Here is a 27790-nt window from a genome sequence, read left to right on the forward strand (position 1 = left end):
ACACAGCTTACCAACTGATTAGGAAGTGGAGTTGTGTATGACATAAACATGATGGATGATTGTTATTTAGCCTTACCATTTGTTGAGGAGGACTTCCTTCATTTTCTTTCCTCTCCTTTATTTGTAATCAAAGTATTTCTGTTACAACGATGAGAAGCACATTATTACAGACTAAGCATGATGTAAAGATTAGAGGACTAAAACCACACAAATAAACAGAAAAGAAGAATCAGAGTCTAATCTGTAGGAGGGCGCTGGTGGTCAAGTGGTTGATGGAGGCTGTGGTCCTCCAGGCGGGCAGCCTGGGTTCGATTCCGACCTGTGGCTCCTTTCCCGTGTGTCATTCCCCACGGCTGTCCTACTCTCTCTCTCTCACAGACATCTGACTCTACTGTCCTGTCTCTAAAAGGCATTAAAAGCCCCAAAATTAAACCTTAAAAAAATACACACTAATGTGGAATTAAAATCTGTACATTTTGGTTTATTTCTAAAACTTGTTTAGTGTTAGTATATGTTTAAGTTTATTAATTCATTCCTGAAAATAAAAAAACATGGTTTGACTTTCATAAATCTACATTTGTGTAAATATTGTTTTTTTGTTTAGCCTAAATAGTTAGTGTGTTGTACTTTTGTTTCCTTTTTTTTTTTTTAAACATTTTTATTTATTTGAAATTCTTTTTTAGGAACCACTTGAGATGTTTCATGTCGTTTTTAAACAAAACAAGCAAAAACATAACTAAAAAGTTAATATCAAATGATGATAAGGCATAAAAAGTCCAGGGAACCGACTCATTATATTCTAAGTTTGGTGACTTTAAGTCTTTTTCAGATATCCAAGTTTGAAATAAAACCCAAGAAGATTTTTGTGAATTCACAACCATAAAATAAATGTTTTAAGTTTTCCTTTTTCTATCACACAAACTTAGAAAAAGGGGGCAGTTTACACACAGTTCACAGTTCAGAAAGAGCAGACTGAGGAAGAAGATATGCCCGCAACCCCTTCGCTCAAAATCCACAAAAACTTTTATTCCATCACAATCACAACGTTTCGACCAGAGGTGTTCTTCAGGTGAGTTCAGAAAGTATGACATGAAGAACAACCTCGTTGTGACTGTGACGGAATTAAAACTTTTTGTGACATTTAAGCAAGTGTGCGGGATATAATCCAGGACATGAAAAATTACATTTCGTGGTTTAATTTTAAATATCTTAAAATGTGTTGTTTTGTTTTTGACAAAAGCCTTTTGTAGTATATTAGAGAAAAATCCGCGCCAGGATCAGCTTTGCGCATGCGCAGTGTGCGTGTCCTTTATTATTTTCAGTCCGTTATCAAATATGAATTGTCGTCTGGAGGGAAACTGTGTAAAAGGTGTGTAAAGGGTAGAAGTTACAGCTTAACACGACTAGAAAACTAATAATAATGATGATAAGAGATATGTTTCAAGCCTTCATAACAGTTAGCAGCTAATGAGAGACTTTAATAAAACACGATGATGCTAATGAGATGCTACTAGCTTGAATGTCGGCTCCGTTAGCTAACATATTTAGCCTCTTTGTTTTTCACCTGCCGTCAGAAACTCTGCATTTATGAATGAATGACTTTAAATAAGATGAACAAAAAAAAGACCAAAGTAACAGTGTCCGAAAAGGAGAAGGAAGACGTATAACTTATATACCCTATCCCTATGTTAGTTTATAAATTATTCCAACAAATATACAAACTTATCCCCAGTTTGTTTGCCCCATAAAATAAATAACAATCCCAGTGTATTTACAATCCTAATATCCACCCAGTGTTACAAAATATAAAGGAATATAGACTATTGTGACTTCATTCAGTTGATGTGTAACTCCTGTGTTGCAGCTTTTGGAAAGGCAGTTCATGCCTTGTCCCGGCTCGGAGATGAACTGTGGTTGGATCCAAACGTCAAAGGGGTGAGCAGCACCAACACAAGACGAACCTAAACCAGGAGAGAAGCCAGGCCGTGTACCTGTCCAAGAAGAACCCTTTTATTACTCAATTTATTTGTTTAATAAAATGAAAGTTGTTCCCCATAAGCCCCAAAAAGTAAAAAAGAACAAAAAACAACATACATCTTGTCAGTGCAAAATATTTAAACCTGGGCTGTGCGCACAAGATATGTTGTAAATAGTTAAATGGATTTCTTACTCTATCCACGGCCCCCTCTCTCTAATAAAAGCACAACAATAAATCTAATAGAAAAATTATATTGACTTGTATGCACACATTTTTTTCAAAAACTTTTTGAGACTTCAGGGGTTGAACCTCTGCGACCTCCGGGTCCATGGCGTCGTGGAGCAGCATTTTGACTGACTCCCTCTCATTTCTCTTTGTGTTGAAAGCTGGCGCTGAGATCTGTGAACTCTGCTCATTCTGCGTACGCCTGCTTCCTCTTCTCTCCCCTGTTCTTCAAGAACTACAACCTGCGACCCGCGACAGAGCATGGCGCTGAAACAGTCAAATGCAAACTGGCTATGAAGGTATGTCAGTCACTGAGGGAATTCAGCCGCACAGTGCTCCAGCTCACTCCTCAGGACGAACACAGAATATTTCATGACATAAAACATGATGACACTGTTCCTTTAACCCTCTGGGGTCTGAGCATATTTTGCCCATTTTTGAAGACTTTTGAATTTTTCTTTATATACCACATAAAACATGTTTACCATACCCATGTTTGGTATCCTTTTTTTCAGCACAACTTCACCTATATGATCTGACTATTATTTTTTCCACTTTAACCTACTTTATTAACACATTGGGCCCAAAAATACACAAAAATCATCAAATCTGAGTTTACAAATTGAAATATTTATTGAAGTAAAAGCCACAAACATGCTCAACAAAACGTTTTGGAACTTGAAAATGGTTGCATAGGTTGTACATATGAACATATAAGGGTAAAATTGAAATATAATAAGACTATATACAATATATTTCCCATAAAAACATGTTTATTTATAGGTGTTTTTTTCCTTGTTAGCTGCAACTGTTCAAAACAAATTACCGGTATGTGCAAAATTACACACCAGCCACATCAGTGCTTAGTATTCCCAGAGTTCCAGATAGTGCAAATGTAAAATCTAAAAGGTAAAATTGAGATGTAATCACACTATATACAAATATTTCAAACTTTATACAATTGGGCACCGTTGTTTTTTTTATTTGTGCCACTCAGCAAAGCAGTTTCTGTCTACAACAACGCATAGAGCCACATTGCAGGATTTGCACTTCCAGGGAGTGAGATGCCTTTTTTGGCCACCTGGTGGCAGTGTTGGTAGATCCTTTGGCCTTTTGTGGCTTTCAGGCTGGCATCTGTTGCCATGGCAATGGGAACCGGAATGTGGTCGGCACTCCTCTTGGTGGGCACGCCTGTGTTGTCCACCCCACACAGCTGGGACACCAGTTCAGTCTGGAAGTCCTTGTGGGACATGGGCTTCACCTGATTTGAGGCGCTGATGTCTGTGTACAGGAGGTAAGCGTTTGTGGTGGCAATGTCTACAAGATGCAAAAACAGGGTGCGGTTCTGCGGTGGGCAGAATAATACTGGAGCAGCTGGTCAGACAGGTCAACCCCACCCATGTACTTGTTATAAGCAATGATCGGGGTGGGGCAGGAGATGTTCTTCACTGCCCAGTGTCCATCTTTCTCCTTCACCCTCCTCTTGACTACCTCCCCGGAAACTGCTGGATGGATTGTCGAACACACGGATACCTCCCTTGTGTACATCCACTTTACAAAGACCAGGGGGTCCTCCCTGATCCATCTCACCGTGCCCCTCTCTGATTTCTTGGTGAGGTGATTTTCTCTCCCACTTGGACACCCTTTCCTGTTGTCCCTGTATGTGCCACAGGCTCCAAACCTCATGTTGGCCAAGTCGAGGAACAACCGGGGGCTTGTGTAAAAATTGTCCACGTACACATGGTAGCCGGTGCCAAGGTAGGATGGCTGAATTAAGTTCATCACAGCATCATATGAGAGCCCATGCACTGTGTGTGTGTTTTTTGCCCATGTAAACATTGAAATTTACTGTGTAGCCGTTGCTGGAGTCGGCCAGCACAAACAGCTTTATCCCCCAATTGGTGGGTTTATCTTTCATGTACTGGGTCATGCCAGTTTTTAGCGCGATCTCTCTCTCTCCCCCGGTCTCTCTCTCGCAGCATATTTATGAATAAATGAAAATTTTTATAATAACAGGTCGTAAATATAGCCTACTTGGGCCGCCCGGGTATCGTCGATGTGTTTGGAAACACTGCACATAGACCTATATATAGGCTATTTGTGCATATAAAACAGGTTTATAAAGTTTACAATAGAGCAATAAACAGTCCGAAAGCCATAAATATTCATGATAAGTGGGGGCGCTGGTGGCGCAGTGGTTAGTGCGCGCGCCCCATGCATGGAGGCTGTCGTCTCAAGCGGGCGGCCCGGGCTTACATCCCACCCGTGGCCTCCCTCCCGCACGCCGCTCCCCACTCCCCATCCACCGTCCCATCCATCCATCAAAGGCATAAAAAGCCTAAAAAAAATATATATATATATATATATATATTCATGATAAGTTTGCCTTACCTCTCATCACCGGTGACAAAAGACGGATCAGTCACCTCTTCATCGTCTGTGCTCTCCTTGTCAGATGATGAACTAGAAATAGGCTCACCCTCAGCCTCATCCAGTTCATAAAACAGTCCGAGGGCTGTGAACGCATTTTCACCTTGAAATTCTTCTTCTTCTTGTGAGAGGAGTGTGAGTGGAAGAGCAGGAGAGTTTGAACTCGTTTGAGTGCGTTTTTCTGCAGTTTTTCTGTCTTTTTCTTTTTTTGTACAGTTTGATGTAGGTGTTAGTTGTTTAGTTGAGTGTTTGTCGGGGTTTATTTAGTTTTAGGGGTTTTTTGTGTGGGTTTTACCGGCCAGGTGTTGTCTGGCCGGTCGGCGTCTCGAGACGCCATGGTGAACAGCGGGGTTTTTTCCAAGCTGACACGGAAGCATGGCATCAAAGTGGGTACCAGCTCTCTGTGCAGCGTGGAGGATGTTGCTTTGGCTGTGGGAGAGCTGATCGGACATGAGTCTGTGAAGTCTGCAGCGCCTATGAATGGATGTGTTGTTATGTTTGTCGAGAGAGTGGAACAGACACACCTGCTGGTGGAGTCTGGTATTTCTGTGAATGGGATGTTTGTGCAGGTAACACCGCTGATTCTGCCTGCAACAAAAATCACTATGTCTAATGTCCCTCCGTTTATTAGTGATAATTTTCTGTGCAGAGAGCTGTCCAGACATGGGAAGGTGGTGTCGCCTATCAGAAAAGTTTTCTCTGGCTGTAAATCGCCTCTGTTGAAACATGTTGTCTCTCATCGGAGGCAACTGTTCATGATATTGAACAACCGTAATGAGGAGTTTAATATTCGCTTTCATGTGCGAGTGGAAGATTTTGATTATGTTTTGTTTGCAACGTCCTCAAATATGAAATGTTTCGGTTGTGGTGAGGGACAAGAGGGACATGGCATTAAAGCGTGTCCTAAACGGGCCAACTTGGCTCCGCCCGGCGCGGGGGAGCAGCGCTCCGCCGCCGCAGAACCCGGAGGTGCAAGGGTCTGGTCCAGAGGGCAGCCGGCCGCTGCAGGGCAGCCGGCCGCTGCAGGGCAGAAGGTGGTGCGGTCGCGGAGAGCGGCATCTCTGAGAAACAACCAGAGAAAGGTGGCAGTACTGAATTGTGTGGAGAGGGAGAGAGTAGCGGTGTCGCTGGGAGGAACGGTGAGGGAGGTGAGACACAGACAGGTGAAGTATGTAAGGAAAATGTAATGTGTGAGACAGGTGAAGTGTGTGAGACAGTTGAAGTGTGCAAGGTAAGTGAGGTGTGTGATAAACAGGGAGGAGAAAACAGTGAGGTAAGGAAAGAGCAGGCAAGTGAGACAGGTAAGGTAGCAGGGGGTTTTAACAGGCAGGTGAGTGAGGTGTGTGCTGAACAGGTAGGTGAAGTCCGCATAGCAGGTGAGACAGGTGAAGCTGTGGAGGTGATGGAACAAGAGGTTTCTTTGAAATCAGCTCCACAAAAGAGACGTAGTAAGAGACGGAATGTTTTAGCAGCAGCAAAAGCTAGCAAGCAGACAGGTAAGCAGGCTGTAGAGAGGAGCATGGTGTCAGACAGCGGTGACAGTGAGAGCTGGTTCTCTGACCACAGTGAGGTTTTTTTAACACCCAGTCAGCCACCCAACCAAGAAGACCTCTATCCAGTCACAATGTTTAAAACCTTCTACAGACTAAGTGTATGAAGGGAGTAAACCTGGAAAAATATTTTCCTGACAAAAGTATATTCTATTCTTCAGCAAGACATCACATTAGCAACAAAGTCCAATCTGGTTTTAGATTAAAGAAAGTTATGTTCAAAATTCGTAAAACAAATCTGTTAATGATTTTTAAAATGGCACATTTATGCACTTTATTGAGTTTGTTAGCAGTTTTTAATGTTGTTCTTAACCTCTCACCCTTCATGAACACTTTTAAAATCGGCACTTTAAATCTGAACGGAGCAAGAGAGGCGAGAAAAAAGAGCAATTTTATATGAAACAGCCAAACTTAAACACATTGATGTTTTATTTTTACAAGAAACACACAGTGACAGTATCAATAAAGTGGACTGGTGCAGAGAGTGGAGAGGGGAAGACATTTTAACACCTCACTGAGTGCAGGAGTGGGCATCCTGTTCTCTCAGTCTTTTACTCCAAAGTCTTTAGAGGTGCAACATGTCATCCAGGGGAGGTGTCTTTTAGTCCAAGCTGCTTTTGAGCATTTTAATATTGTTTTTATGAATATTTATGCTCCAAACAACGGTGCAGAGAGAAAGCGTTTCTTTTTAAAAGTCACTGAAAAATTGAAGGAATGTGAGTCATCTGATTATGTATTTTTAGGAGGGGATTTTAATTGTACAGAAAAGGAGCTTTTAGACCGTAACCATGCAGAGCCCCATCCAGTGTCCCAGCAGGCTCTGAAGCAGCTGGTCTCTTCCCATAGCCTGGTGGATGTATGGAGAAGGATGCACACAAGCTCCAGACAGTACACATGGTCCCACGTTAATGAGAACAGAATCTCCTTAGCTCGTCTTGATCGTTTTTATTGTTTTAAGCATCATTTGAGTATATTTAAAACATGTCAGATTTTACCAGTGGGTTTTACAGATCACTCTTTGCTTTTAAGTAGTGTTTTTATTAGAAACATTTGACCTAAAAGCGCCTACTGGCATTTTAATTCAGTTTTAACTATTGATCAAAGTTTTAGAGAAGCACTAAATTATTTTTGGTTTTAGACAGAGGAAGAGTGAGTTTACCTGTCTAAGGCAGTGGTGGGACCATGGAAAGATTCAAATTAAATTACTGTGTCAACAGCATACTCTCAATGTTACACGTGATATCACCAGATCTATTAGAGACCTGGAGACTGATGTAGTGGAACTAGAACAAATGAGTGAGTCCACAGGAGATCGAGGATATATTGAAATCCTCAAAACTAAAAAGACGACTTTAGTCAACCTGCTGGACACCAAAGTACAAGGTGCACTGGTCCGGTCCCGAGTCCAGAATATCACAGAGATGGATGCTCCCTCTAGCTTCTTCTTTAGCTTGGAGAGGAAACACGGGCAGAGGAAGTTGATCCACTCCCTGCTGTCAGACACGGGGCAGGAACTGAGTGAACCAGGCCAGATCAGGAAGAGAGCTGTTCAGTTTTACTCCTCATTGTTTAAGAGTGAGTACACAGAGAATGTTGAGCTGTTGGAGGAGTTCTGCAGTGGACTACCTCAGGTCTCTGAGGAGACCAACTCCCAGTTAGAGCGCCCTCTGGATGTACGTGAATTGTATACAGCCCTCCAGAGCATGCAGGGCCGCAAAGCCCTGGGCATTGATGGACTCACTGTAGTTTTATAAAGCCTACTGGGAGATCTTGGCTCATGATTATCTAGATGTGTGTAATGAAAGTTTGGCTACTGGTTCACTCCCGCTGTCCTGCCGTAGGGCCGTCATCACACTCTTGCCTAAAAAAGGAAACTTACAAGAGATGAAGAACTGGCGCCCTGTGTCTCTCCTCTGCACTGATTACAAAATCCTCTCCAAAGCCTTCGCCACTCGCCTGAGAGAAGCTATGGAGCAGGTCATCCATGGGGACCAGACGTACTGTGTGCCAATGATAGATAATATCTATCTAATTCGAGATTTTTGGAGGTCTGCAGTTCATTAGGCTTGAATACTGGTTTGATCTCATTAGATCAAGAAAAGGCATTTGACCGTGTTGAGCACTGCTTCCTTTGGAAAACTATGAGGAGGTTTGGGTTCAGCGCTGGTCTCATTGCCAAGATCCAGGTGTTGTATGTTGACATTGAGAGTGTGCTGAAGATTAATGGTAGCTTGTGTGCTCCTTTTAGGGTGCATGGGGGCGTTCGGCAGGGCTGTGCTCTGTCTGGGATGCTCTATGCACTCTCCCTGGAACCCCTCCTTCAGAAGATCCGTACGACTGTTCATGGTCTGCTTTTACCTGGTTTTAATAGCAATATAGTTTTATCTGCTTATGCTGATGATGTCGTTTTATTAAAAGACCAACAAGATGTAAACACATTAATCAGTGTAAGTGATAAGTTTTCTGTTATGTCCTCTGCCAAGGTCAACTGGAGTAAGAGCGAAGCTGTTGCTGTTGGTGTGTGGTGTGAAAGCCTCCCTGTCCTCCCTCAAAGCCTGGTCTGGAGAAGGGATGGCTTCAAATACCTAGGCCTCTTTTTAGGAGAGGAAAATGTTGTAAAAAAGAACTGGGAAAACATACCAGAAAAAGTCGAGAGCAAGTTAGCAAAGTGGAGATGGCTACATTCCCAGATGTCTTATAGAGGCAGGGTACTGGTTTTAAACAACCTGGTAGCCTCTTTACTGTGGCACCGGCTAGCCTGTTTGGATCCACCATCAGGTCTGTTGGCTCAGATCCAGAGCAAAATTATTAATTTCTTCTGGACTGGTTTGCATTGGGTGCCACAGTGTGTTTTGTTTTTATCCAGAGAGGAGGGGGGTCAGGGCCTTGTCCACCTGGCCAGTAGAACATCCACCTTCAGGTTACAGTTTGTTCAGAAGTTTCTAACAGGACCTCCTGACTTAGTGTGGAGGGATGTGGCCAGCTGCATATTCATATTCATAACCTGGGACTGGATGTTGCTCTGTTTTTAACTGATTTAAAAATGTGTGCTACCTCGGTTTTATCAAGGGGTTTTTAAATCCTGCACTTTATTTGACTGGAAACGACTTAAGTATAACTCTCTGCACTGGTTGTTGATGGAGCCTTCAGTTTGTGGTGCCAGACTGGATGTGTGTTGCAGCTCCGTACCAGGACTGACGGGGGCGCTGTGTAGCACAAAGACCGTGTCACTGAAACAACTGGTGGACTCTGCGGGACCAGCACTCTCTGACATCTAAGCCGTGAGTTCTCTGTTGGGGGTCCGTTCTGCCAGACTGGTTCAGAGAAGCCTGGAGCTGTGGAGACAGAAGCTCTCTGCTAAGGAGAAGAGCCTGCTCCGATTGTGCAGTGAGGGAGGGGTTCAACCTGACCCCACGGACATGTTCCCTGACCTCCACCTCAACCCGGGGTTCACAGAGCTCAGTGGTCCCCTCCTGACTGTGAGAGACAATGAAACATTAAATCTGCACAGCGTGGACCAAAAGACTCTTTACAAAAACTGTGTCAAAAACATAAATAAGAAGAACCTGGCTGATCGAGCTGTCTCTGTGTGGACCGACAGACTCGGGGGGCAGGCCCCTCAGTGGAGGACTCTGTACAAACCACCTTTAAAAAAACAAACTGGTGACCTTCAGTGGAGGATTTTACACGGTGCTATTGCTGCTAATGCGTTTTTATCTGTTATTAATCCAGTTATTTTAAATGAAATGTCCTTTCTGTGGTCTGCCTGAGAATGTGTTTCATGTCTTTTCTGAGTGCACAAGACTTACTGTTTTTTTTTTTTTTAACTGTTGTTTTTAATTCTTTTGGTGTTGTTTTTTCAGGTCCTGTTTTTATCAGTGGAATCCATTACAGAAAAGAAACTAAATTGAAGTGCCAACTTTTGAACTTTTTAATTGGTGAAGCGAAACTAGCTATTTATATTACAAGACGAGACAAGATACAGACTGGACCTAATGTTGATGTGGTGGCCTTGTGGAGGTGCAACATTAAAGCCCGGCTAAGGCTTGAGTTCTGTTTCCACAGGACCACGGGGAACATGGAAAAGTTCCTGGAGCTGTGGGGATATGAGGAAATAATGTGTTTGCCTGTTTAGCTTTATTATGTAAATATAGTATTTTTTAAAAATCTAAAATCTTCTTCTTCTTCTTCTTCTTCTTCTTCTTCTTATTCTTATTCTTATTCTTATTCTTATTATTATTATTATCAAACTCTGTCTTCTCTTTTCCTCAAACACTTGTCTTCACTCGCTCGCTCCCGCCACTCAGAATCAGCACCGCGGCTAGTTCCCGCGGTGACTTCAGGTTCCGGGTACCAGCTGATTCGACCACTTTTTCCATTTTGTAAAAATATTTTTGTTACATGAAATTAAAACTATCATATCTCTGGTTTTACATGACCTAGGAAGGTCAAATAAAAACTGGGAGGAAGTATAAGTCTGCACTTTCGGGTGATCAGATCACGTGACGTCACCAGAGCGTAATTTTTTTTTTACGGCGGTTTGATGACGTCACGTTCCATGATCACGCCGGCGCGATCATAGACCCCAGAGGCTTAAGACGATGGTTCACATGTTGAGTGTTAATCATGTTTACTTGTGTTTCAGTGTGTTCTTCCTCTTTTCCGGTGTTTAAATTCCATCGAGCGTAATGTGGAACAATGTCAGATATCAATCGGCTCGCCCGATGACCAGGTGATGATCCAGTTCTTCTGCAGGCATGGTAGGAAACACTGAATGTATTTTATTACAGGCTCTCAGTAGATGAAGGCATATTCTTTTACACATTTTTACAGACTATTTCAAAGAACGTTTTATCTGCTCAGTGGTCTTACTCTGTCCAGAATGACTCTCTGCTGCAGCCACTGCATTGCATGTTGTCAGCACTTGATGGCAGTGTGATCCAGATATCCTGTCTGCTTTGGTAACAGGCATCACTAAAACCCACAACCTACGTTTCCAGGAGAGTGAGGCTCTGCAGGCTGTGTTTGCCTCACACCTCTGTCCTAATGTGCTGAAAGCTCCTGCCAGGTGAGCAGCTCGTTGTTGTGCTATCAAGTTAGAAACTCTTTTTTTTATAATGAACGAATCAAACTTCAGGAGCACATTTAAATGATTGAGTGTGAACCCTTTTTATGCAAACTATTCAGGCTTCTCTCAGCCGGATTGTTAAAGGAACTTGGCCCTTCCTCCTGGGCTCATCGCCCCCAGAAGCTCACACTCACTTATAGACTGTAAATATTAAAGGCCTGAGTGACGTCACCCTTCTGTTCCCGCAGGGGGCTTTAGAGGGTCTCCATGTTGGAAATGCTGTCTCAGTCTAACTTTCAGTCAACCTAACGACAGGCTGAGAGCTGGAGCTGAGGCGGTTTTAAGCCTCTTGACAAACTGTTCCACCGCGGCCACCTGTCAATCATGTCAGCTACACGCCAACTTGATTCTGGTTGTGTTTTGTTCTGCTCGACTTTTGAAGGCTGTTTGGTGATATGGTGATGCATTTTCCATCGTCGCAGGAGGAAGTCATTCTGTCCATGACTCCTCTGAGAGTCGGTCTGAAAAACTACTGTGATGCTGTAAACGGTGAGCTAACGTTACACCGTGATTTGGCAGTTAACCAACACAAACTGTAGGTGACAGTGTAATGACCTGAAGTGTTTACAAAGCTGCTGTGAGACAACCTCGACTGATAAAGTAACTACAACACGTCTGATCGTCTAACCTCATCATGGTAAACACTAGATGTGAGGATGATGTTTGACTTGGATGAACTTCTGTCGCAGATCACATGAAGATGATGTACACGGAGATGTCCTTACACCCCGACGAGTTCGACTACTTTCACGTTGGCATGGACTCAGATATAACCTTCTGTCTGAAGGAGCTGAGGGTAACAGGGTTATTTTTGGAATCTCCCTTTCTCCTGTCACATGAGAGTATGTGAGTGAATGGGTTCCCAGCAGTATTTAAGAGGTCATATGTCTCGTCCTGTAACGTGTAATATTCTCCAGTATTTATTTTTTTAAAGATTTATTTTTGTGCCTTTATTGTAGAGATAGGACAGTGGATAGAGCTGGAAATCGGAGAGAGAGAGTGGGGAATGACATGCGGGAAAGGAGCCACAGGCTGGATTTGAGCCTGGGCCGCCCGCTTGGAGGACTATAGCCGCCATACATGGGGCGCGGGCACTAACCACTGCGCCACGAGCGCCTCAGATTCTCTAGTATTAATGGAGCCTCAGCACGGAGCATTCTGTAACCTATCCATGTAAACTTTAACCTCTTCGCTGTGACTCATCTCTGAAGCGAAAGATAGTGTGACAGACGTGACGCACATGGAACCCATGCTGTGCACATTGCATCCCTCATTACGAGGTGTATCAATCTAAAGCCAAGTACGAGTGCGTTTGTGTCTCAGGGAAAACGAGAAACAGAAACGTTGAATCTTAGAGACTAAATCAACGTAGTTTAAGTCACTTGTTTGATTATCTGTTAGGCCAGTTTAAAAGACTTGACCTGCATCATTCACCGCCCCCAAAGACTTGGACTACCTCCTGTGAATCTCCACAGTACAGAGACTACTCCTCTAGTTCCTGTTGGTTTTAGGAAATCTGCTAATCTCTCTTATACTCTCTGAAGGTGGCTGCAATCTGTACCATGCCCGAGCACGTTTGACCCCCAAAGTCCAGTTCGTTTGAGGAGTTCGAGAGTTCAAAACCCTGGCACGCTTTGAAGGGGTGTGCTTCAGCTCGGTACAGTTCTTCATGTACGAGCACAAGCATGGGTACACAATGTAGACATGAAGTTTAATCGAGTGTTTTGTCTGAATCTGACTAGAATAAGACACAAAGTCAGTAAAGTATCTGTCATGTTCTCTGTGTTGTTCTCCGATACTCGGACACAGACTAAACACTGCGTTCCTTTTTTTATTTTTGCGTCTGCCCGAGCACGCTTCATGATCATGTAAAGCCATTCATGTGTTGTGTTCAGGGTCCAAAATAAACATCCGCCAAGCACGTCTGGGAACTACTACCTTTTAAAAGAATAAAAGGGGAGTAAATATATGTTTTATAATTTCCTGATCTGATAAAATTATCCAAACCGTGACTTAAATCGGTGATTGATTCAACAGAACATACCTTCTCAATTAAATGTGCTGTAACAAATGTGTATGCGACAGAGAAGCACAGTTTTTTAATTTGGCCAGTAAATAATATGCCTGATAGGTGAGTCAAAAAGTTAATTTCGGACCCTGGTTGTATTTGGACGTTATTTTCAAGAGGTAACCATGCTCAGGCCTGGTTAGTCCTGGAGCAGTGTTAGTGCACCCTTAAGGATCAGCTGTTAAATGTCATAGTTGGAACAAGGATCCACTTAAGTCAAACTTTACCCTGTGAATTTCGGCTGATCTGTTTTCCAGGGTCTGTTGTCCTTTGCAGAGTCACACTGTCTTCCAGTGTCGGTCTACTGCGGTGCCACTGGAAAGTAAGTTTTTGTGTGTTTGTTGTTAACTTAGTAAAGTTCTGATCATGAGCTACAAAAACTAACGTCAGCCAGCTCTGCTACGGGAACCCCAAAATCAGTTGTGTTTCACTAAACTAACATCTTTATTTAAAATATTGATCCTGTCTGCGGCTGGTTTAGTAAGATTATAACCAGCGCTTTAGCCACGTTAGCAGAACCGGTGATGAAATAGTAAAAGATAGTGATGACTTTAAAAACGCAGGACTTCATAGGACTAACTGTATTGATGTTTCTTGCAGGCCTGTTTGCTTCTCTGTGGAGGATATGGTCCTAGAGGCCACTGTGGTGCTGGCCACTCTTTATGACCCCGAAAGCAAGGACCCCTCTCAGTCCTCGACCCTGACCGATGCTACACAAAGGTACCAAGACTTAGGTGTTATAAATCATGTTTAAATCATCGGGATCTGCACGGATTACATCTCTACTTAAAGGGGGATTTTTGACCAGACAGCTCGATGAGTTTTCTCAAACCTCCGTCGACGATGTTCAGCAGAGTCGAGTTGAATCTTCCCACAGGGATCTCTACCTGAGCCTCTCTGTTGGCACTTAGGCCGCGTGCCCTCGTTGGCTTTTCCTTTTTTAGCTTCCTTAGAGGGCGTAGTGTTACAGCACCAAACCTTGTGTCTGTAAAATAGATAAATAGGCCAAGCCTGGAACATGTGGGGTAAGGTTAGAAGCCTGTCAGTGTCTGTAATCCCTGAAGCTCTGCCATGCTGTCCTGCTCTCTCTCTCTCTCTCTCTCTTTCTCTCTCTTTTTCAGCTCTGGGTGTTTCCTGTCACCATTGGATACCCTATCTTCCATTATTACACAACATTGTTATTCCCATTGATACTTACTACAGATTTATTACCCTCTTTGTTCTTTTTTTGTCAGTTTTAGTATAAAAGAATGACCTCATATGTTTTTGACACTCCCTCATAGTCTAACCACACATGCAGTTTGAATCTTAATGTCTTTGTTCATGCTCACAGGACTTTTTGTCAGAAGTCAGAACCGTAGCACAGCGTTCCTGCGGGTTCCTCTCCTCTTATTCTGCATTAACATTTCATACACCTTGTTTCCACGGCCTCAGACATGTCCGTATGTCCTACACCTGTGCACACGCCTAAAGGGCCTTTCAGAGAGGATGCAGTGAGAGCTGCACGCCGCTCTCAAACCCAAACTATTGTCTGTGTTGTGCTGAATGAGAGCATATCTGCTCCCCGCCGAGCAGAGCAGGCGGCAAGGTTGTGCTTGATGTCCGTAGGCGCTGTGTGGAATTTAAAACATTTTCAACTTGGGCGCAGGGCTCCGTGACATCACCTCTGCGCGTCCAATAGGAGGGAAGATCAGATCACAACAAAGAGTGTCCCACTTTCCTGAGCTCTAATGTGTGGCGTGCTCATGAAGTGCTGCAGCTCCTGGACGAGCCGAAACTCTCCCACATCCTGTCGTGCCCTGAGGATTTCACCAACACACACCCTTTTCTTCTTTGCTCCTCGTCTCCTCCTCCCCAGCAGAAGACTGTTCCGACTTTTATTCTTGTTAGTGGACAGATACGAACATACTGTGCATCCAAGTAGCTATTTTCCCGACTTTTGTTTCTGTCACCTTGCGACTAGCGCTGTTGCTTTGTGCTCTGCGCCCTACTCCTCCCTGAAAGGCTCTTAAGAGTTACTTTCATTGAGACACACTAAGCTTCACCAACTCGTTCCCATACAGAAATAACTAGAATTTTACTTAGGGCCGTTTGCACCACAATTAAACTGCGGTCAGTCTAACCATTGCTCAGGAACTGATTAGCTAAGAGTGTGTGTGTGTGTGTGTGTGTGTGTGTGTGTGTGTGTGTGTGTGTGTGTGTGTGTGTGTGTGTGTGTGTGTGTGTGTGTGTGTGTGTGTGTGTGTGTGTGTGTGTGTGTGTGTGTGTGTGTGTGTGTGTGTGTGTGTGTGTGTGTGTGTGTGTGTGTGTGTGTGTGTGTGTGTGTGTGTGTGTGTGTGTGTGTTCCTAGGTGTGCAGAAGCTGCTGTTCTACCTATGGGTTCATGTGAGGCGAACATCAGGGAGCCTGAGGACATTCCAGCTGTGACAGAGCTGATAGCATCCAGCCAGGGCAGCCCGATGAACGTCCCACCTGCTCTGATGCTGCCGCTGCTTCACACCGCTGGCATATGTGTGCCTGAGGATCACTGCAGCAGCGCCAACTCGTCTCCTGCCTCCTCCACGGTAACAAGAGGTTACAGGTAGTTTTTCAGTGTTTCTCAACTGGTCGAGCCTCAGGACCCACCATAAACTACAACACCTAGTTTTAAACTTCAGACATGTTCAATGTCTCCACTTTATAAAACAAGCTAACGAGCTCTGCTGAGTGAGGAAAGACAGCATCCGTGAAGAGCCGCCTCCTTCCTCGTTATTCGTCCAACAGGGCGTCAGGGTTAAAACGGCATGCTGGACACTGTAATAGTAAACCATAGAATGAATCTGATTTTGTCGTGTGCTGTGAGGACAGGCTGTAGGGAGGAGGGGTCGGGGGGAGACAGCTCTCTCCAATGTTTTGAATTTGGACTGCAGTACCCATTTTAAACACTAGAGATCAGAGTTACAAACTGCTCCTTTAAATGTTTTACTTTAACACCGTGCACTAACAGAAGTTGTTTCTGTTTCTGTAGATCTGCTCCCTCCTGTTCAGGGCCGTGTCCTCGGAGCAGGACAACCACGACAGCGCTGCCAGACCGCCTGTTCTGGCGTTCTACAGTGATGAGGAGCAGAACATGGAGGAGGACACAGACAGCCCTTCACTCTGAGAGCTCACAGCTCATTCTTCTGTGTCTTTAGAACCTGTTCAGCTCATATTGAAGGATGCAATGTGTTGTGATGCAGCTGCAGCATTCACATGTGGTTGGATAGGTAGGATCAAACTTTTCTATTAACTTAACATGTTTAAGACTGTTGTTTGTAGCGAACTTGTTTTATTTAAATCGTCTTCAGATTGTAGAGTTTGACAGCAAGCTGTAAAATTCTGTGTTTTTATAATTAATATTTATGAACTCTCAGTAAAAGTGTGTGATTGGTTTGTCATTGCACACTTGGTGTGGACTGTGAAAACATGACGGACGGGTGTGGCTTCTTGAAGACGCCACACCCGTCCGTCTGTGAAGCTAACTCGTACTATGACCACACCTGAGGAATGAACACAAAGGTCGTGTGAGGCCTCCTCTTCTACTGGTTGGCTCAGCACTGCAGGCAGGGTTAAGTGAGGTGAACACGCTCGCTTAGAGCCAAATGAGATTACGCCTTGTTGGTAAAATACAGCCCTTAAGGCATGAAGCGAGGATAACGCCTCGTCTGCAGCGTTTGGTTTAACCATCGAGTGCAAATGGACTTGAGCTTCTATAGTGATTTTATAACCCCATCCATACACAATCACATGAAGCAAATTGTGGTGAAGTGTCTTGCCCAAGGACATATCGGACACGTGGCTACAGGAGCTCGGGATCGAACCCCCGACCTTCCTGTTGAGACAGCCGACTCCACCACTGAGTCACAGCCGCCCATGTACCAGACAGACATCAAAAACAAAAGATTAATAAATACTATACTCTTTATTTAAATATTTTACAGATTCAAAAAAAAAAAAATTCTCACACAACTGTACACTCAAAATATAGACACGTGCTCTGGTTTGTAACAAAGTGTGTGTGGGAGAGAAGGACGAGAGGCGGGGAGACGTGTAAGAGCAGCTCTGAGTCAGGAAGCAGGAACCTCGAAGATCAACAGTGACGTGCAATCTGACGAGGAGAATTGCTTTTACTTTGAAATTGTTAAGGCTGCTTCGATTGTCCTCGGTGCTTTAAGACTAAAAGAAGTTACATTTGACTTCTCGCTGCCCCGCCCATCAAAAGGAAATCTGATACTGTCTTCCAGTTTGTCAGGTTAAGAGAGGGAGCAGTGCGTTCCCCCAATTTCCACATACTCCATCAGCGCCACGGTTTAGCTACGTCGCCCTGCCCCACTGGATCCCTTTCTGGAGCGTGAGCGCTGCCATGAGCAGCTGTTCACACATCACACGAGAACTACAAGATCACATGGGAATTAAGACAAAAACCTGCAAACAACATGTTGCTTTGTCTTTCTGAGGATGATTTGTTCATGCGGTGCCTGTTTTGACGTAATGTTGATAAAGTGATGGAAAATACTTTTGGGAGTCTGTATTATGTGTTTTATTTTTAAATGGACTGGACTTCTGACTTCCTGTCCGGGTCGATCTAATCTGTCCATCTTGACGCGTCCCTGCAGCGAGCTCTGTCTTGCAGCGTGTTTTAAATGGTTGAGAATGCAGAGGCGCTGATGGCAAGCTCCAGAGACGGGCCGCGGCGCTCACTGTGGAAACACAATCATTGACTTGAGTAGCAGTAAACGACAGCTTAGTGTGCGGCGCTGACGGAGCGCAGCGCTCATGGAGTATGTGGAAACTGGGGGTCTGATCATACAGAATGTAAACATCCATCTCCTGATCCGCAGGGAGTTTGTATGTGTGTGATGGCTGGATAACTATTCCTAAACTCCAGACTGAGCCGACGGTTTCTGCAGGTTTCAGAAAGGTTGGACGTGCTGTGGATGCAGAGAGAAGGGGTGAAGCCTGCAGGGCATGATGGGAAAGCTGTTCTCACTTTATGGCTACTTAACAGTTTTCAGGCTTTGTGCTCAGAGCCGGGCACATTGTTGTGGGGTTTAAGGAATTAAGGAGCCAGTATCGCCAACACCTGATACAAGGCACGTTATTCTGACGACGTTGCACAAAGATTTTAAACTGTGGATTAGGATTGCAGTGAATGCAGAGTGCAAATCTGTGGTGATGTCATGGAAACGGCGACCTTGACATGAATGTGTCTCCGGAGCTCCGCGGCAGAAAGGATGGAGAGAAGGAACGGAAAGTTCTAAAGCTACTCTGATGTGCTGATCGCTCGAAAGAATTGAACAAAGAAGATACAAAAATAACTTTGGTCACGTGACCAACTCGCTTTGTGCGTTTAAGGCTGTGAGACCCTATCAGCCCAGTGGATACGCAGACGTCTGCAGCCTTCATTTCCGTTTCATAGACACGTATGAAACATCTCAATTCACTGACGGGCATGGCTGCATTCAGAATTTACACACATGTTCGTAGAGACATCACACATTATCACAATTAAGACTTCAGCAGTGGCGGCGGTGGTGAGATTAAAGGGAGGGCATCAGTTTGACGATAATGTGGCGAGGAGGTTTTAACTATAAAGTCCTTCAGCCAATAATGAAAGTAACAAATGGTGTGCACTCTTCTGCAGTCTTACACCTGGGGTCTGACCACATCTGCCACCGTCTCTGATTCTCCACTTCCTCCCTGCTCTCACCACCATCAAAGAAAGAGGACTTATCCTTGTCGGACAGGATCATCATCTCCATGTTGCCCAATGACAGCTTATCCCACACAATAGGATTATCCAGTGAGCACTGGAAACCTGCCGAAGATGCCAAGACTGCAACCGGCCCAGAAGGATGTTTGAGGCCTCCGGTCCTCTGGATTCATTCACTCTCTGATGTTCATGATCAGAGAGGGGTGGGGGGGTGGGGGATTGATGCTCAGCTGGGGGGGGGGGGGCTTATGCAGCATAGAGTCAGACATGTGAAGCATGTGACATCAGTCCTTCATCCTGGCCCGCAGGAATCAAAGCAGTCCATCACCTGCAGATGCAGAGCAACCCCAGTCCCAGCTCGACACCGAGGTTAGTCCGTGTATTCTGCCACGATGGAGAGTAGCACTGTGATGTCATCAGGCTTTCCCCCTGGACAGAAAAAGGAAAAGAGTCCCGTTAGGAGGATGTTCTCACATACAGGCGTGTCGTGTGCCGCTGTCCAGCTTCTACAGTTTCCGTTTAATTCAAGAAGAAGTGAGACACTCACCTCTGACGTTCAGTCCATTGTCACAGGCAAACTGAGCAAAAGGCGACATGTAGTTGGGGTCATACGCCAGCACGTGGGCCTGCTCTGCGATGCTCCGTGCGGTCTGCTGGATGCTCTCATAGTTTGAATTCTACGCAGCAAAAAACAAAGCACTCATGACGATTTTACTCCAGAGATATTTCTGATTCCAGTTCCACCAACAGTACAACCCGTGTGGGCCTCAGTGCGACTTACCTTGAGTTTCTTTAACTCTTGCAGGATCATGTAGTCAGGCATGTTATCAAACAGCCCGTCGGTGGCGGTGAGGATGATGTCACCAAGCTGGACATCGAAGGACGAGCTGTCTGCGGCGTCAGGGCTGCGGACACACACACAGTGAAGTCAGACAGAGGATACAAAAGTTGTTCTGTGTCACAGGGAAAATAAAAAATTCAGACTCCAGCAGCAGCAGCAGGACCGCATTAATGTGACCGCATTAATTCTTCCTGTCTAAGCTTTTTCTCTTAAACCTTTACAGCCATGGGTAGGAAATCTGTCCCGTCTGAGCTGATGGATTAATCTCAACCTCTGACCCCTCATCTCCTCTCCTGGACAAAAACTCTTGAATATAATGCATCAGTTAAAAGTTAGATAATGTACTGACGATAGCTACGAGAGCTAGACCTACGGATACATGAGCCTGGCTGCAAACTCGAGGAGCACACGAGCAGGAAGAGAACGTACTACAGAAGATTTTTTTGGTGCTATAAATTAGAATGACGTGTGCTTCAAATACACTGGCAGAGACGAGGCAGGTGTCGATTTCACTTCTTAGAAGATGCCGTTGCCCTGCTGCACAGCCTCAGGCCAAGTCGTGAATGTTATTCATTACAAACTGTCAGTACAGCATCATGACACCGAGCCAGAGCTCCCAGGAACAGCCTGTCCTCTGCTGGGATTCAGATCCAACTCAATATGCAATTCATGTTAAAAACAAATCTTCAGCAGCCGCATTAAAAATTACAGAAAATAAAAAACAAGTGCAGTTAGTCGTGTGAATGTAAGAATCTTCTTCTACGAGTGCACTGGGAGAGAAAGTGTCATTACAATGAATTGGCTGCCTTGTAGTCCAAGCACGCTGTGTTCCATCAGCGACACGGTATTGCTCCGTCTAACGGCGTGCGTCCTGCAGCAGGCCCGCTCCACAGACGGACCGCCGTGCTCGCTGTAGAAACAGGAGCATTGACTAGAGAAGCAGCAAATGGCGCTGTAGTGGCGGCACAGACAAACGCAGTGCAGACTGCCTGTGTAGAAATTGTCAGTACGAGTGTTAAGTAGTCCATTTAGCGTTTAAATACATACTAAGATGCAAGTTCTAAAAACATCTGACGCCTCGGTCTCCTTTTTGATCAACTAACTCAAAATCATCGAATCTTGTTTTAAACACACTAAGAATGTTTTGCAGTTTAGTTTTGACCCTTGACCTCTTCAGTATTAGTTGCTATGCTCGTTATCTAGGGTCGGAGGTTTAATCTGCCTTGGTGTAAATCATTTCGAGGAAATCCTCCCATTAAATGACTAAAGTGCACAAATGAAAAAAAGAAAGCATCATTTCAAACACTACATTTAATTCTCTAATAAAGTACCAAAGGGAAGAATGAGGCTGAACTCTGGTTCATAATAATGAACACAAGTTGAGTAACAGTCTATAAAGACTTGTCCAGTTCAGGTGCGCCCCCTCCCCCCCCCAGGTCAGTTTCCCTAAAATGTTTTAAAGAGACTCAAAATAATCTGCTGGATTGAAGACTGAGAGAGTGAAGTGGTGGCTGAGCATGCTGGTGCAGGATTGGCTGTGGACTCTTTTGGCCCACACAGACTTTGACCAGGGTAAGAGGCAAAGCTTGGCGAATCTCCAGCTCCTGCCCTGCTCTCTCTGTTGACGTCTACTGTGCTGCTTGTTGGCACGCCGTCGCAACGGGACACATCAGCACGTGGCCCTAGATACACTTCAGCTGAACACCGTGCACAGTCACAACATCGACAAAAACAGCTGCAGAGAGGACACGCTATCTCCTAACCTTGATTGGATTAGAGCTGAGAGGAGGAGGAGGAGCTTGAGTCAGACAAGGGGTCGATGATGCAAAGCTGCGCTAACTGATCCAAACCCAACTGAACGATGTAACATTTAGTTGCGTCTCACCTGTCACTGAGCACGGCTCCTTCAGCCCCCGGGGGAGCGATGGACAGTTGGAAGGGCGTGTTGAAGTAGTGCTGCTGCTCATCTGAACGGTGGACAACTTCCCCTCCCCGGACCACCAGGAAGCCCGAGTCTCCCAGGTTGGCCGTGTGCAGCCGGTGACGCTGCCGGTCCAAGACCACAATGCAGGCTGTGCTGCTTCCTGCAGAACAACACACACACAGAAACACACTCAGATTTATTTTTTTCATGCATATTTTCACCAAAGGTCTCCAGTATGCCAACATGTAAGGAAATGTACATTATCACCAACATGCATGTTAAACATCTGAATGTCTTAAAGAGTCCATATTATGCCCTTTTTGGGGTTCGTATATTTAATCTATGTACCTACTTTTGTATGTTCACAATAGCTAAAGTTCGAAAAAAGTGTCTGTTTTCATGTACTGCTCCTCCTTGCTCCCTCTCCGCTCTGAGTCCTTCAGCTACACTCTGCTGAGCCCCCACTGTTAGACCCCACGTGGGCCAAGTCTGCTCTGATTGGTCTGCTGATCCGCTCTGTCGTTATTGGTCAGTTGCTCAGCACGCTTCTCGGAAATTTCAACATGAGCTGCAGGGCTTGCCACAACGAGCCAATGGGCTTAGATCAGTGATCTCACACTGACAATGACGTCGCACTGACAAATTTTTATCGAGGGGGGCTAGAACCGAGCGTTACATGCAGCTAATGCTACAGCTAACAGGAGGACGTAGGAGAAGCCGCGTTTCCGCGGACTTTGAATTTTTGCAAATAGATGTGCCTAAACATGCACAGGACACATGGAAAACACAGTAAAGGGCATATAAAACCAGAAAAAGCTGAATATGGGACCTTTGACAATAGCTGTAATCAATTAGACAGTCTGTTAAAGTCATGGCACTGACATTAGCCCGATTAGCCTTCTATTTGAATGTCATGGAGGCATAATGGGGGGAGGAAGTGACCCTGCCTCTGTACCGTCTTCAGAGGTGGTAACAGGCGTTACAGAGGAGAGACGGTTACAGCGGGGCCAGCAGGAGAGCGCAGCGCTGTGTGTGTGCATGTCTGACTGTGTGTGTATATGGAGCTCCCGCTGTGACCTCAGACTGGGACACCAACATAATGTCATCATGGAATAAATATGAGTGTACAAAGCTAGATGATGGCTGAGGTTAGTTATGACACTTTTACATAAAAGCAGTCTGAAAGAGGCTTCAGTGTGACAGTGAGGCGCCATACACAAAACCAGGACTCTGGATCTACATCCAATTCAGTCTTTATTGATCTGATCATTCACACTTTGAATCTTCCTCCTGTTACATCGTTTTCAGAAATATGTCTGAATGAACTAAACAACATCTACTGTCCTCATCAGCACTAAGAAAGGTTAGATCTGCGTTAGTCTGTAGGATATCTAATATGCATGTGACTGATTAACGAGGTTAGCCTGAACACACAAACTTGACGTAACACGATCAGCGTAGCAGCTTTAAGCCTTGTTTTGTAGTTCCTCTCCAGAGGAAACATGAGCTGATGGAGCGGGCAGACGGCGTGCAGCCACACCCTGCTGCTGATTCATCTGGCACACCAAAATATGCTCTTTGGGATCAACCTTCAAAAAAAAAAAACAACCCACGTGCACTCTGACTCACACCACCCGGTCTCAAGAACATTCCCTGTGCTACCAAGACAATCACAATACGGGTTTGTTTCCTCGCTGCAACATGTGATGGAGGGACGGAAAAGTACTGACACTCACAAAGACAAAGATCTGTTCCTAAAACATTTGTGCTATGTGTCTATGTTTGTGCACGCTCTGTTGTCGGGAAGCGGAGCGAAAGAGGAAAGGGTTTCTGAGGAAGGGAACTGCACGGGGCATGTCGGGACTCGGGACAGTCCCGGGACCTCTTAATGGGATCTGGCTGTTCTGACTCATGTTGCAAAAATGTAAATGCAGCCACAACTGAAACACACACACAGAGACAAACAACCTAGCCCATGGCTGAGTGCTAAGATCCAAAACCACATGGAAAATATTTGATTAGCAAGCAGAGTCTGTCTGTACATATTTTATGTTGGACTGCACAGTCCTGCACGCTGCATTGTGAGATGGACCTTGATTTGTTTAGTGATATTTAAACACGGTGAGAGAGGAGGAACACCACGAGTCTGCAGCCCTGTGAAAACATGTTCAAACAAAAAGGATCACCGGATGTCTTTGTTTCCTCTCCGACCTACATAGAATAATTTTAGCAATTCAAATCTACCACTGACACGGAGAGACAGACGCTAACTTTATCTTTCAAGGGCGTTGTTTAAGAAGAGGAAGGTTCATTAAAACAGATCCTTAATCATGGACTACATGAACATGTCTTTAAAACAAGTGGAATCAGGGATGACTCTTGAGGAGAACTGTGACCCCATGACCCCCTCCCCCGGTGGCTTTACTCACCCAGGAGTGGCACTTTGTTCTGCAGCAGCTCGTAGTAGCTGGTCGTGAGGACTCCCACGGGGTTGCTGGGAATGAAGCGCCCCTCCTTCACCAGCCTCTCGCACGTCTTCATCAGTGTGCCTGAAAACTGAGACGGGTCCACTCCATAGTCTCGCCAGCCGCCTACTCCATCTGCTACGCCTAGAAGAAACAAAAGCATACAGGTGTTTGTTTCAGGGTTAGATCAGATCAGTTTCACCTGGATTATTTCTTGGGGCCATTTCAGCCTTTATTGGACAGGACAGCTGAAGGGAGGCGGGACTCGTTAGGAAGAGAGAGAGGAGGACGGCTCAGCATGCGGTAAAGTGCAGAGGTCAGGATTCTAACCCACGGTTGCTGCGATGAGGACTTCTGTACATGTGGTTCATAACACAACCACTAGGCTACCCACACCAGACCTTGATCCATGTGTACCCTCACCATCTACTTTTGCTCACATTTGTATCCTGTACATTATGATGCATTCAAAGCCTCCTGGAGAGAACAGTATTTTCTATACACTTGTATAGTTCACAGTCCTCAGCCTTGTTCCTGGGGTGACCGCCGTCTTGCGAGAAAGGATTACAATGCCACGCAGCTGGCACAATTAAGAACAACAATGGCCACTTTCATTAAGATTGAAAAAAAAAAAAAAAGAACATCCAGTACAGAAAACAAGATTTTACAAGAACTCGAAGAAACGTCACAGCATGCATTAAACCGCCTGAGAGGTCAACACGGACCGTTCTTTAATTTGAGTTTAGAAAATGTTTAGTGACTCTCACATGAACACACACTGCTCCATGTTAAACTATATCCACTGTAGTTCAACGTACCTTGTGTCTCTCGGCCACAAAACATTAATCTGTGACCCCAGCTCCCATAAACACCTCGTCATTTCAAGCATTTCCAAATCCTTTTAAAGAAGCATGCATTGGTTATAACGAGCGATTGTTCCCTAAGAGCATTTTGGTCGGTACCAAGAGTTTTCCCTAGAAAGGAAACTTCAGATCTGTTAGTCCAAGGACGGACCATACAAGGACGGCCTTCAGCGTCCCTCCTGCCTCTGCCAGAACAGAGAAGCAGGCCCACGCACACACGCACCTAAGTACAGCAGAGAAGTGTTGGGTTGTTTTTAAATGATCCAAGGCCTGAGGGTTATCATGGAGTCAGTCGACTCGACCGCTGGTTTTACGGCCTGTAGTGTTTGATTTTAAACTTTCTTTTACTTCAGAGACTTATGTGAACCAAAGAAAAAAAGCAGCCGCATGTCACAGATAATCGATACAGGAACACCAGCAGTGAAGAATAATGATGTGACGTCAGCTGTGCATAAGCCAATTTGGTGCACCTTATTACCTCATCATGGTAAATGGACCTGAGCTCGTACAGCGCTACTCAAAGTGTTTCACACTGCAGGTCACACCTAGACATTCACACCCTGATGGTAGAGGCTGCTTTGTAAAGAGTCCATCAGTATTAACTCATCCATTCATACACATTCACACACTGATGGTAGAGGCTGCTGAGTAAAGAGTCCATCAGTATTAACTCATCCATTCATACACATTCACACACTGATGGTAGAGGCTGCTGAGTAAAGAGTCCATCAGTATTAACTCATCCATTCATACACATTCACACACTGATGGTAGAGGCTGCTGAGTAAAGAGTCCATCAGTATTAACTCATCCATTCATACACATTCACACACTGATGGTAGAGGCTGCTGAGTAAAGAGTCCATCAGTATTAACTCATCCATTCATACACATTCACACACTGATGGTAGAGGCTGCTGAGTAAAGAGTCCATCAGTATTAACTCATCCATTCATACACATTCACACACTGATGGTAGAGGCCGCTGAGTAAAGACTCCATCAGTATTAACTCATCCATTCATACACTGATGGTAGAGGCTGCTGAGTGAAGTGAATTTGTACACATTCACACATGTAGTTGAAGGAGTTGGAGACCAACCCCCCCCCACCTTCCAGTTGAGAGATGACTGACTTGTCAGGTAGAGTCAGTCGTCTGTCAACTCTGATCCCCAGCTCCTGCAGCCACATGCCTGATGTGTCCTTGGGCAAGCGATGAACCCAAGTTGCTACATATTACAAATGCATTAGTACTCAGGGACACTTAACAAAGCCACCTCCGTGGGTTGGTGTGACTGCGGTGTAAAGGTGCTTCGAGTAGTCAGAAGACTAGAAAAGAAATACACAAGCTCAAGTCCATTGACCATCTTTCACGTCATAGCAAATCGATGGTTAATGTTTCTGTGGTAAACAAAGCAGACACTCACCCAAAACATCCGCGGATCTATGTCGGGCGATGAAGCACGCGTCGTCCCCGTAGCACATCCCTTTCTTCAGGATGCCTTTGCGGAAATCTTTGCCGAAGCCGCAGCTTGCCGTCACCAGGCTGTAGTCACGGCTGTCTGTCTGAGAGAGTCCGCCGATGACAGCTCTGGCAACGAGTCTCCCGTACGACAGCACGGACAACATCACCTACACACCAGCTCCCAACAAACAAACCAGCCAGGCTAGCAGCCCTGCTAGCTTAGCGTCGATGTGAGCACGCTAGTATGTTGACTTGCTAACGCAGCAGGAGATGAGCCAGACAACAACAACCAGACACGCACACACAAAGCCTTCCGCTGAGATAAAAAGCTACAAGTCATACAGGAAACAGTCTCCTCTGCACGACCTGCTTCTCCGTAGCCATGGTGCCAGATGATCTGCTCTTCAGTCAGAACACACAGTCAGTGTGACCGAGCCGCCCTGTGGCCCCACACACTCACTCCACTCCGCTGGCAGGGTCTTGTGACTGCTCTGACGTCACACACCATTACGCAATGAACGTTTCCTAATAAGGACATATAACCTCCTGTTAGCGTAAAGCTTCGTATTCAGTAATTAAACGTAGAACAACATATTCCGTGTAAAGATAAATCTAAATACATAAGTGGAGTATAAGATTATACAGGAGGCATGTTTGGCCTGTAATAATAAGGAAAAGACCATTTAAAAAATATTGTTACAATATTATAAATTAATTTGTGCTGCACATTTAAATACAATATTTCAGACCGTTTTTAGGAGTATATTGGATTTTTTAAACTATATTTTGTCTCCCCCTTGTGGTGTTGTTATTTTATAGAAGAATAAGAGTTGACTTAGACTATTTGTATTTCCGTGTTATTTAAGAAACACGAGAGGGAGTGACTCAGTCTGAAGATAATGACATCAGTGTTGATATCCAGAACAACATCTCCACCTCCAGTGTCATATTACTTTAATACATGAAGAAAATAGTGATATAAAGTAAAAATGATCTACAGGTTAGTTTTTAACTCCACCAACTTAACTAGTTCCAGTTTAACTGAAACTAGACTTGCTAAGCAACCCGAACATTCTATTGTGAAGTTGGTGTCCATGGTAACCACAGAGCAGCTACTCTGAACC

General features: G+C 44.8%; 2 protein-coding genes across 2 annotated transcripts; one reads left to right on the forward strand and one right to left on the reverse strand.

Moving 5' to 3' along the window:
• Window positions 1-1335: 1335 nt before the first annotated feature.
• Window positions 1336-16802, forward strand: rad9b (RAD9 checkpoint clamp component B). The gene is made up of 11 exons (XM_061037947.1): window positions 1336-1369; window positions 1865-1935; window positions 2365-2502; window positions 10829-10943; window positions 11152-11251; window positions 11694-11800; window positions 12001-12107; window positions 13637-13701; window positions 13980-14099; window positions 15730-15943; window positions 16387-16802. The coding sequence occupies exons 1-11, from the start codon at window positions 1336-1338 to the stop codon at window positions 16519-16521; spliced, it is 1206 nt and encodes a 401-aa protein (XP_060893930.1). The 3' UTR covers window positions 16522-16802.
• Window positions 16803-17300: 498 nt separating this feature from the next.
• pptc7a (protein phosphatase targeting COQ7 a) lies at window positions 17301-27147 on the reverse strand. The gene is made up of 6 exons (XM_061037192.1): window positions 26629-27147; window positions 24305-24484; window positions 21837-22035; window positions 19892-20015; window positions 19658-19787; window positions 17301-19539 (listed from the first exon to the last, which is right to left on the reverse strand). Exons 1-6 carry the CDS (start codon window positions 26828-26830, stop codon window positions 19481-19483), a joined length of 894 nt encoding a protein of 297 aa, XP_060893175.1. The 5' UTR covers window positions 26831-27147; the 3' UTR covers window positions 17301-19480.
• Between the last annotated feature and the right edge of the window lie 643 nt (window positions 27148-27790).

The sequence above is a fragment of the Labrus mixtus genome, chromosome 5, assembly GCF_963584025.1.
Source record: "Labrus mixtus chromosome 5, fLabMix1.1, whole genome shotgun sequence".
Taxonomy (NCBI): domain Eukaryota; kingdom Metazoa; phylum Chordata; class Actinopteri; order Labriformes; family Labridae; genus Labrus; species Labrus mixtus.